General features: G+C 39.9%; 1 protein-coding gene across 24 annotated transcripts in view; it reads left to right on the plus strand.

Annotated features, from left to right (window-relative positions):
* Window positions 1-474: 474 nt before the first annotated feature.
* Window positions 475-12,216, plus strand: part of CD44 (CD44 molecule (IN blood group)) — a 63,243-nt gene continuing 51,501 nt past the window's right edge. For 9 of the 24 annotated variants that reach the window (XM_034065484.1, XM_034065489.1, XM_034065497.1 and 6 more), the window contains exon 1: window positions 479-652. In XM_034065484.1, coding sequence (XP_033921375.1) covers window positions 586-652 — 67 coding nt within the window. In that variant the 5' untranslated portion in view covers window positions 479-585. Of the gene's footprint in view, window positions 653-12,216 lie in introns of all 24 variants that reach the window. The other 15 variants (XM_034065495.1, XM_034065498.1, XM_034065486.1 and 12 more) reach the window with 5 other exon arrangements.

The raw sequence follows: 12,216 nt of genomic DNA on the forward strand, positions 1-12,216 counted from the left end.
ATTGCAGAGCAAGCATTTTGCTTGCTCTAAATTAAACAGCAAACATAGAAAACAGTGAGATGGGACAAAATAAGCAATATTTTGGGGAAACATCCAGTCAGTTGTAGATGCTTTGTTGGGCTTTAGAAGCTCTAGTGCACGTAGTCTGCAACAATGAGGAGATTTTAAGATGCAAGAGGGGAAGCTTATAAGAAGCAGCGCCTTTCTGAGCTAAGTCACAAGAGATTACACAAACTTTCCTGCAAGTGCAATAAGTATAACTTCTGACTCTCCTTGTGTAAGACGAGGAGGCTTAGTGCCTCTTTAAAACTCCAGTGCGGCTGCTTAGTCAGTACTGGCTCCCCTCCTACACCCCCTTCTTCCACTGCTGGGTTGAAGTCACACCCATTTCTTTGCAATATGGGTGTGACTTTTGATGGAGCTCCCCCTCCCAGTTATGTCATTACTTCAGTTCCTTTGAATCAGAATAAAAAGTGCAGCAAACTTGAGACTCATTGACTGCAGGCTCAGCGAGCGTCGGGGCTTTTATTTTTTTGTGCAGCTTGCAAGGATCTCTGGTTTTTGCAAAACAGCTCTGAGAAAACAATGGCCAGTTTCTCCTTATGGGCAACTTTTGGATTATGTTTGCTGAAGCTTTGTCTGACAGAAACACGTAAGTTTTTAATGAATTAAAACACGGTTGCTAACAAGTTTATGTTTCTGACAGCAAGAGTTCTGCTAGGTACCTAACAGCTTTCTTGTGCCTGTGTAGTTTTATTATTTGTAAGTGTTACGAGAGATGTTTTAGAACTGTAATCTCAGCTGTGCTGGTCTGTAACAACCTCAGACAGTTATGCATTGCTTGTAAAGGGCAATTCCAGATTTATAAAAAGTGAATTTTAGATTGTTAAATTTAAGCTAAGCACAGAAGTGCATCAGCTGATTTAGACCAGTGCTGGTAAACCTCTGTTCAACAGTGTGACTGCTGTTACATACTTAGTTTGCTCTCCCAGCTCCAACTCAGGCAGTAGAGAAAAGGGGGGGGGGATTGTGATGAATAGGGATGGACACACAGGTTCCGCTTCTTCCCCCCCAGCATACAAGAAGTGCATTCTTTAGTTTACATGGGCTACATGGTTAATCTGTACTACGTTTGGGCATAGCCTTGCTGAACAGAAGCAAAACTGCAGGGATCTGTGACTGAAATTCGGAGAGATTTTATGCCAAGGATGCTTGCTTCTGACTTCCTACAGTTTCGATGGGGTTGACTGAAGAGATTTTGGAACAAAGAGGGTTAGAAATGACTGCAAAATTCAGTTGTTTGTCAATTAACTCTCTGTGGCTTTGTTGTCTGCTTCAAATACTTGTATTTGAAAATAAAACATTAATGGGGGGTTGGGGGGAGAAGGGGATGTATGTCCAAAATGATGAAATGCATTTGAAATTTCACATGGTGCAGTCTCAACCATGCTTGAGGGAAATGGCCACGCTTTTAACAGACTCTCCCTGTGACAGCAACTGCCTTGAGGCATTTTGTGGTTAGGGATAACAATTACCTTTCTACATTATTTTTCTACTCATCGGTGCCAGAAGTCTAACCAAAAACATTTTTCATGGCCATTGTCACCCAAGGGCTCTATGTATGTGTGTACTGTAAATATATTTGAACAGCATTTTGTTTGAGCAGCAGTGGATACTTCTGGAAAGGTTGCAGCACTGACGGGCTGTGAATGGGTGTGTTGAACAGTTCCCAGCGCATCAGTGGTACCAGAAGCACTCTCATTGCTTTTCTTTCTAAAACTGTCTGTCGTACCAAAATACTCTTGCTAAAATCAGGTACATGCATAAAGCCTTAGAGAAAGGGCAGGGGTACTGCGGGCTAATAAAGTAAGTCTGAGATGTGTTTAAAACCTTGGCTTAGTCCAAGTCTGTATGCTGTATGAGTATTGTAAGTATTTGGTTACCGCCTGCTCAACTGATTTTTCCTTTCATGAGCTGCCAGTAGCGTCCTAAAGAAGCAGGGTCTACCCTGACTCTGGGAGTAGTGCATTTTTACAGGGAGGCGTAGCAGAAAACCCCATCATCTACTCTTCAGCATAGTTATAAAAAGTATGCCAAACTTCACATATGCCCCACAGGGAATTTTCTTTAGTGGCTTAGCAAGGTATTAGACTACAGCTACAATATGTTTTGATTGGTATGCGGTACATTCCAGCATGACTTTGTAGTCAGTAATGACTTCAGAAGAGCATTTTACAGTGGTTTTATTTTCCTTCTTAAGCCAGTGACTTTGCTGTGGAGTAGTGGCTTTTGCTGTCAGGAGACAGCTGGCTTGAAGGTAAAATTCAGATCTGGTCCTGAATTGGAATTTTGATTCTTCTAGTACAGAATGTTGTCAAATTAGAAAGGACCTGGAATTACTGTTAATGTTCTTATTAAAGAAAAGATGATATATAGACTGCAGTTGAAAAACTTGTTCATTTTGAGTTCTGTACTCTTGTGACCATACTGTCACTGACACAAGTGAGGTCTACCAATGCTATTGATGAGACTTTTGTTGTCTAGGGAGTGTAGATCCAGGAGGATATAAATGCTGACATTGTGGCTGATGATGATTTTGGGGGAGATTTTCTCCTGGGAGCATTATGAGTTGTAAAAATATTTCTCTCAAAGTTTTCCTTGATTGACTAAAAGTGAATCATAAAATTCTGACCCCCAAACTGGAGAAGCTGGAATAGAAATAGAAGTAAAGATGAAATGAAAAGAGGGAGAATGAGTTGACCAGTGGGAGGGAGAAGCTTAGGTATTGGCACTGGAAATGTTGTCAGAGTCTTGGCACGAGGTAAGACTTTTAAGACAGAGCTACTATAGCTATCAGTAAATCACAAAGGAAGGGACCTGCCTGCCTCTTGGCTTATATATTCATCATGAAAATTGGTAAATAAAGCAGTTTGAAGGATTTTTTTGTTAATTTATTTTCACTTAGTCTTTACAGTGTGTATCTTGGATATTTTCCCAAAGCTGCAAAGTGACTAGACTTTATTAAAGTTCACCTGAACTTCCATCATTGTTTAATGGAAAGGTTATGTGCCTGCCCTTGAAATACCTTGAATGCACAAAGAACCAACAAACCATGGCAGCGGATTGTCAGGCAGTCTTTGGAGAAATGTGTGTTGATTCTTCAGTTACTGGTGTTCACCACAATGTAGAACCATTACCTTGAAAACAGGAAGTTAGAGAAAGGCTTAGATACCATCATACAATTGAAGAAGAACTTAAAAAACTAAATGCTTTTGAAACCACTGGTAGCTCTAGCCAAGGTTAAATTAAATGTTCTCTCGCATCTGGTGTGTCTCTCTTTCCAGAACATGGAAAGAAAGACATATGACTTTTATAGCCTAGGACTTGAAGTATTAATTTTGCAGTTATTCGCACAACACCTAACCATGCATGAGGTTCTACTGTAGCCAGAACATTCCTGCAAGATGAAATGTCCTGAGATGCTTGTAGGCAGGTATGAACAGCAAAGAGAATCATGAGTTAAGTACTGCTAAAATAGTTGTAGGAAAGATTGGTTCTCAAGAATTTCATGAAGGGCTAATAAAATGCTTTCAGTGAAGGACAACAGCCATTTCAAATTCAAGAACTTACAGAAGAGAACAGGAAAATATAGTGAGGAAAAATACGGATCTCAAAGGGATGTTTGGTGTATGGCAAGGAGCATGGTGAATTGCAAGAAGCAATTAAAATTAGTTATATAGACAGCATGAAGTCTTAAAGAATTTAAGTTAGAGAAGAAATCTGAAATGTATCCAAGCAAGAAACTAGTGTAAGCCTCTGCAGACATTTCCACTAATTTGGATAGCAGCTGTCAGGAACAGGGGAAAATAAATAAGGAATAAATAAAATTTAAAAAGATAGTAACAATCAAATCAAGGTGTAACAATCAAACCAATATATAACAATAGGAGAGCCTACACATGTGTGAAAAATCAGAAAACTTAAAAACTGCATTGCTGACATGACAGAGGAAGAAGCTCTGATGAGCTCTGTGGGATACGGGTTAATTAAAAAGCAGAGGGCAAACAACGCAAGGTGGCAATGTTCTTGCCAGAGAGGAGATGGCATTCAGAGGAAGCGGCTAGACAGCAGCAGTAATTAGGTTTGAAAATAGGTTGCTAACAGACACTGTTTTTTAAGGACAGATTAGATAAAGACAGACTAGATTAACATCTTTAAAGAACAGTTTGGGTATTGGTGATTATGCTACAATCAGGTTATCAGACTGAGCAGAAGGCTTTTGTTAACTCTGCTTTTTCTTTGATAAAAAGATAATTTCAGTTCTGATTTTACTAGTAGAGAAGAAAGCAAAAAAAATATGTAGAACTTCTCGTATAAGAAGAAGATAAGCTAGCCCAAGAATTTTTTTCATAATTCAAGAGATGCTGTAAGAAAGTGTCTCAATTTGCACTCTGGTTGTCTTGCCTCCCGTTTCTGTTCCTGCATTAATGGATAAGTGTTTGAAAATACAGACAGCATAGATGATAATTCTCAACATCACATGACATGTATTCCATTATTTACAAAACATTGATAATTTTTTTGAAAGAGAACTCTATGTGAGAGAGTGAAGGAGAATGTTCTGCCAAACTGTCCTCTTAAGTTGCTTTTTGCAGGACCAAGATTAAGCGTACATAGTTACCTGTGAACTGGAACCTCACAGGATAATTGCGAAACAAACATGACCCACCACAGAAATCCTGTCTACTTTTAAAACAATGCAACACTGTACTGGAACAATTCATAATGTTCAAAGCACAGGATATTTTAGCATCAGCTGGTAACTGAGAGCATGCTTTATCAAATTTCATTTTTCACCATTAAATTGAATTCTTAGACTAGACAAGTTCAAACTTCCAACTGAAGGCCAGTACAGTGAGAGGACCAATGTAGAGGATGATTTTCATAGAATAGCAGAATAGTTTGGGTTGGAAAGGACCTTAAAGCTCATCCTGTTCCAACTGCTTGTCAAGGGCAGGGACACTTTCCAGTAGACCAGGTTGCTCTAAGCCCCATTCAACCTGGCCTTAAGCACTGCCAGGGATGGGGCAGCCACAGCTTCTCTGGGCAACCTGTTCCAATGTCATGTATCTCATACTTATGGTTACTACAAAGCTAAACCCAGATCCACAGTCTATTTTGTTCTTCAACTTCACCTGTAAAGGTTTCACTGTGATATGTCTGGTGGTTTGCACTGTTCTCTGTGGGTTATCAACGACTGTTGGTGTGAAGCCAGTTTGGAGTAGCTGCTAGTCATTCTCCAGACTAGACCAGAAGTTCATCAGCTGTTAACATGCAGTTGTTTCTCTTTCCCTGGGAGGTAATAATCATTTTGAAGCCATCAGACACTGTAATTATCAATGACCATTATGGCTGCTGCTAATAGTGGTGGCAGAAAAGATTGTGTCAGTTCAGAATGTTTATCAGTTTCCTCCCTGCCAAATCACAGGCCTCCCTACAGTTGCATCAGCAGCAATATCAGTAGCAGCTGGCTGTGATTTTCCTCTCTTGCTCAGAGCTCATACAGCCCAAGAGAGGACAGAGCAGCTTGTCATATGAATGAGTCCGCAGGAAGCAATGTGAATGGCAGCTGAAAGGGGGGTTTTCCTTGGAGAATCTTTTTAGCCAGCCTGAAAGTTCAGCTAATTGAGATTTAAAGTTCAAACCTCCATGACTGTTTCCTGCCTAATGAAACCTGCAGTCATATTTGGAGTCTGTGTCTCCAATTAAGAACATAATTGAATTCTCTTATGTACATGCTGGCTTTGGGACTTTCCAGTTCCTCTGCATGACAGCACTGGCTGCATTATATAATGCAGCAATCTTATTTCAGACAATAACCTTCAACCCTTATACTGTGAAACATTAAAAAAAAAGGAAAAAAGAAAAAAACCCCCCAAAAAAACCAGAAAGGAGTTGAAGAATAATCCACAAGTTTTGCAATTGCTAACATGGAAAATCAATCAACCATGCCAATTCAAAGTAAAAATCACAGAGGAGACTTGAATTTTACTTATGTTTGCAGTCTGAAAAATACATGGCTTCGCTTTTTTCTTCTGTGGGTGGCTGAGCCGGACTCACTGGCTGGAAGCCCCAAGAGACTCTGTTGTGTCTTTGCAAAGAAAAAGAGAAAAAAAAAGAGGGAAAAAATCAGACATGCAGCAGCTGTGTGTAAAACTTCTGTCTCTGTTTCTGCTAATGAATCTGTTCCAAAAGCAATGTGAGCTTGTTATAAAAGAAGTTGCCAGGGTACAGGCTGACAGCTGCCTAGGAAGACAGCATTAGCCAGAGATCATGTACTGCACAATTAATGTCTGTTTTATTAAATACCTGCTTTTGTAAATAAGAAGGTGCCCTAGACAGAACATATAATAGTAAGAAAAATTCTGTTGTGACATAGCCCGTGTTGATTATATATGTCTCACAGTGGCAGCGTGTCAGCAAAACAGGTTCTCAGAAGCATATTTCCCTAGGGGGCTTTTTTATTGTTATTTTTGTTAATGGATAGGTGTCTGTAAAGAAGCAGGGTGTGGTATGTGTGGGTAGATGTAAAGAATAGTTTCTAGCAGTGTTCCCATACAGAAGTGAAAGGCTAACTAGAACTCAGCATAAGCTCTATGGCCACCCAGGGCACATGTGAATGAGCTCCGTCCAGGCAGAAAACAAGTTGCTATCCAAATCTGGGTCTAAAAGTCAAGCACCAGTCTTAAACTGGCAGCCTCTCTGAGAAAAATTTTTTTTGCCATCTTATCAGGAAGGCTTAACAGCAAGGGATTGCTATCACACTTGCTAGAGCAGCATGACTGCAGCCCCCATGCCCACTTAAAACAGACTAAGCAAGCCAGCAGATGCTCTTTCTATCACATGTAAATACAATAGTCTGGTGATTGCGATGGTAGTGATTAATTGTTTACCCACCTACTCTTTGCCATCAGCCAGCTCACATCTTACAGATAAGATGGAGTATCCCTATCACAGAATGATTAGAGTAAAGCACTGAGAGATACAGTACAGTGCTGCTAGGGAGAGCCAGGTCTTCCTAACTCCATCATGGTGTTCTGATGATTCTTCTGCATGAGGAATAGTTAACTGAGCAGGTTCAAGGGAAAGTAGTATTGCCAATTATAAAGATGCATGATTCATTAATAATGAAGACACTGAGGGTGAGGCCTGAACTCATCTTAATGTTTTGCTTTCACTCACTTCCTTATTCTTCCTCCTAATGCTTGATTAAGTGTCCTCCATTTATTTACATGTCCTTTCCCTTTTCCATTATTCAATCAGGCATGCAAATGTAGAAAAAACCCAAAATGAGAACTGACTTAAATCTTTTGTTCTACTGTCAGACTTCAAGAACTTAAAAATTAATGTAATTATCAACCGAAGAATAATGTCTTACTGTCATGGGTTCAGCAGTAGCAGTCATTTTTCTCCTTCTTGTAGCTGGTGCCGTGCTGTGTTTTGACTTCTGGGCTGGGAACAGTTGCTTGATAGTGAGCATGTTTTGGGGGTGTTTTTGTTCAAGGCTTTTTCTGAGCACGTGCTCCAGCCAGGTGGAGGAGGGGAGGCCGGGAGGAAGGAGAGACAGGACACCTGACCCAGGCTAGCCAATGAGGTATTCCATACCATAGCACGTGATGCCCAGGATGCATACTGGGGGAGAGAGAGCTGGAGGGGTGGAGCTCTGGAGGAAAATGGAGGAAGGAGCACGCGGTGCTTGGCCGGGCAGGGTGGGGTGAGTTATGGGTTGGTGGCTGGTGGGGTGTTGTATTCTCTTCACTTGTTATTGGCTGTATCATTATTATTGTGTTATGCCTTAGCAATTAAACCGTTCTTATCTCAATCCGTGGGGGCTACATTCTTTGGATTTTCCTTCCTAACTCTCCGGGAGTTTGGGGGACTTGGTTTAAACCACGACACTTACGTTTAGTCAAGTTTCTCCTCTGTTTGAAGCAATACTTTCTAGTGATAATTATCAGCTATCTTCTTGAGATCTTGGATGTATTTGTAGATAAAAGCTTTATACTCGGAGAAAGTGGAGTGCTGAGAGACATATTGACCAAGCAAGTCAGAGGAGGAGCTATTGTCTCTGTCCTAAAGGTGGTCCACCTGGTCATGATGCCAGAAGGCCAATGGCCAGAACATTACAAGTCCAGACAAGTTTGAGTGTCAATGAACCAACTATGTGTAAACAGGTGGTACCCAGGAATATCTTTTAAAAGGCCATGCCTTCTTTTGAACAACTTTATTTCTCACACTTACTCATTGTTTCATAGAATCACAGAATGGGTTGGGCTGGAAGAGATGCTGAAGCTCAACCAGTTGCACCCCCCTTCCATGGGCAGGGACACCTTCCACCAGGCCAGGTTGCTCCAAGCCCCATCCAACCCAGCCTTAAACACTGCCAGGGATGGGGCAGCCACAGCTTCTCTGGGCAACCTGTGCCAGGGCCTCTACCCTCACAGGGAAGAGCTTCTGCCTAAGATCTCATCTCAATCTCCCCTCTGTCAGGTTAAAGCCATTCCCCCTTGTCCTGTCACTACAGGCCCTTGTCAAAAGCACCTCTTCAAGTATCTTGTCAGCCCCTTCGGGCACTGAAAGCTGCCCTAAGGTCTCCCTGGAGCCTTCTCTTCTCCAGGCTGAACAAGCCCAGCTCTCTCAGCCTGTCTGCAGAGCAGAGCTGCTCCAGCCCTTCAAGCATCTCCATGACCCCCACTGGACTCACTCCAACAGCTCCACCTCCTTCTTGTGTTGGGGGCTCCAGAGCTGGATGCAGCACTGCAGGGAGAGGTCTCTCTTGGACATCTGGCCAAAGCTGTCCAATAAATCTGACAGATTCTTGTCAGCCTTTGTCTGATAGAAGGTTATATTTTATCCAGTAAAACCTCTGCTCACCATCCTAGTCATTCTTAGACCAAATTAAATATAGAGACCAAGTTCTTCCAAGAGACAGGCCTCAGAAGATTCTAATGACAAGAAAATTTTCATTAATACTTGTAATGATTTGGTTTTGATTTCATCCTACTGTGTTGGCAGCTGACTTATTGTCACTGTGTTCAACATCAAGCAAACAGGGCAGGAGCATCCAGTGACTTCAGAAGATTGATATTAAGAGAATACAATTCTTATATTGTGCTCACAAGAGTCACTTTGTGTTCTTGGGAGGAGCAAAAACTCTTTTAGCACAGAAAGTAAAAATACTTTTCTTGAACTCTCATACTGAGGCCTAAGCTTTTACACTCTTCCACAATGTAACAAAATCATTCTATAGCCTACAGAAAGTGGCTTGAGTTTGATGTGCACCGAATGAGCACAGTACGTTTCAGACATGCAGCTATCCAATTCACAGTACTTGTATTAAGAAGCAATAACAGGCAGATGTTGTGACCACGTGAAACAGCTTCCTACAGTGACTGCCTAGAGAGGTCTCTTCTTTTTACAACTTGCCTCAGAAAACATTTAAAGATGTTTGAAGATATAAAAATGATTCCAGCCAGTGAGAAAGAAGTGAACTGACAAATATGCTCATAGCAGGTTTTTTTTGTAGTCCTTTGGAATTCAGTGCCTTTTAGCCCCACCTCACAGGTAGGGAAATGGAGAGAAAGCAAAAAAGTCACCCAACAATGTAGCTGTAGAAAGAACATGTTCTCCTAAGCCCTAGCCTAGTCTAATCAGCAGGATTAGTGCCTCTTTTGGTTCAGTTTCAGAAAGCAGCTATGATTTCACATGCAGGGCTATTTCAACTGAAATAAACATTATTATTTTTTTTCATAAGAAAAAAATAAATTTTTGTGCCAGGACTGGTGAAGAAATGAACAAGAATATAAAGGACTGGGAAGCAATAGAAAACTCAGGAAATTCTCTTCAGTTGCAAAGTGTTTGGTAATCCATCACAGACCTTGACTGTGCAGTCTTTCAGCTGGATAATCCATATAAGAGAATCCATGTAAGAAAATTTTCCTGATTTTCAAAACACCCTTACATACCACTGTTTGCAGACCTGCACTGAATTTATTAACAGTGTTGGTCAAATACCTTATCTGACTATTACTCATAGTGCTCAGATCATTTCCCTTTATCAACACCAGTCACAGTCATATTACTGCTGACTCACAGCAATTGTTAGGCAACATATTAACACCTTTTTTCCACCATTGACGTAGTACAAATATATATCCATAATGTTAGTCATAGCTACATGTCGGAATCCTAATACAAGTCTTTCTTTTGCTTTTTAATTTACTGATTTGGTCAACAGATTGCTATACTAAGAGATATCCCAGTATCTCCTACCCTTCCAAAGCAAACAGTTTTAAGTGTCAGATGAATTATCAGTGTTTCAGGAGTTGATATAATAATGACTGGTAGTAGAACATCCAGAAAAGTGATTCCACTCTGTGTAAACTACTTCTGCTGTTCCTAAGAGAAATCTCTGCTTTCTTGAAAGAACTTCACACTTTTATTTCTTTGCAAGCACATTATGAGATCTTACTTCTGATTTCAGAGTCCTTTACTGTCTTGCTTTCTTTTTCAGCTCTGATACAAGCTTACTGATCTCAATTGGTGCTGTGTATACATGGTAATAATGGGACACACAAGACCAGTTTTTTGCTTTGTCTGGTGTACTTGACAAGACAACTCAATGAGTTTTGCTTCAAGAATGTAAATAATTTCTTTGGGGGGTGCTTGGGGGGAATCCTGTGGTGCCTTATTAATGATAAGTTATCACCTGTTTAGGATTTTCTTTTTGTTAAGGTGGCTGAGTCCTGATTTGCTATTTGAATTGACCCTCGCTCAGAGTGAATCTGACATCATGATTCTTTCCCATGTCATGAAGCTCACCTTCATTGAGGCCTGTCACTGTGTGATCTGCCAAACACCAATTTAGTTCTGGATCTTTTTATAAATCCAGTTTTATCTCATTAAAATAGAAGATTGCTAGAACCAGTGACCATCAGAGCAAAATCACTGATTTCACAATGATTCCAGTATTTCTGGGAAACAATGATGCTTCCCTAATTGAGGATGATTACATGCAAACAGTAATGCATTGCTCTTATATATCTCCAACACCTAAATATATGTAGGATTCACAGACTATTAAAGCCATGCTGTCAATGCCTCTTACCCATTCTTCCCTCATGGAAATGAATCTTCACTACCTTTTGGGAACTGTTCACTTTAAATAAACTTTTTTTTTTTTTTTCTAATAGGAAAAGATATATTAAACCCAAGACATGTAATTATTCTCACTGCAGTTGAGACAGCAATAGTATTATGTACTTACTAATGTTAACTGAAAACTCTAGTTCTTAAACATGTCTTTTTACTAAGCCAATTAGAAAATATTCGAAACTAAGACTATAAGAATTATTCAAGAAATGTAACTGAGCATCTAGCTTAGGATACAGCAAATAAAAATGAAATGATCATTTCATGAGTTTAATTTTTTTTCAGTAGTGTGTAGTATGATTCCCAATTGCTCCTAACAGCACAATTGTTGCCAATCCCTCTATTGAAAATATACTTGTGTCTGGGTACCTCTTCAACTTTTTTTATGGAGAGGAACACATTGAGATTAACCCACTTTCCATATCTCAAACTGCAGTAGTTTCTACACACAGCTGAATAAGCAACTTTCATCTTTCATTATTTCCTGTGAATTAAGCCCTTCAGACACCTTCCATGATCTGTTCTTCAGAGAATGCTTTCTTCCAAGATTTTTTCCTTACTTTCTCTATCATATCCAGCATCTCTGGTCTCTTCAAAACACACTATTAGTAAGGTGTTGTGGATAACAATGACAGGACAGCACTGCTAGCAGAAGTTGCTTAAAATCCATTACTCAAAAGCAGAATTTCAGTATAACATCACAGGGAGAATGCATTTTGCTTAACCATTGACTCCAGTAAGTAACTTTCTCCACTTTTTGGTTTTGGTTTGATTATTCATTGAGCAATTTTTAGGGCTTAGAACTCTTCCATATAACTCTTCATAATGCAGATGATACTATACCTTATTCTGCTTTTTTTTGTGAAAAGCACAAATATTCAAAAGTAATGTTTTATCCATGTTTAAAGCTGCAAAATTACGTTAAAAGGTTACAGCTATTTTCTTAATCTAACAAATGTGAATTTAGTGTAAGCCATTAAGTCATGCATTACATTGGAGGTTTCA

The sequence above is a fragment of the Melopsittacus undulatus genome, chromosome 8, assembly GCF_012275295.1.
Source record: "Melopsittacus undulatus isolate bMelUnd1 chromosome 8, bMelUnd1.mat.Z, whole genome shotgun sequence".
NCBI lineage: Eukaryota > Metazoa > Chordata > Aves > Psittaciformes > Psittaculidae > Melopsittacus > Melopsittacus undulatus.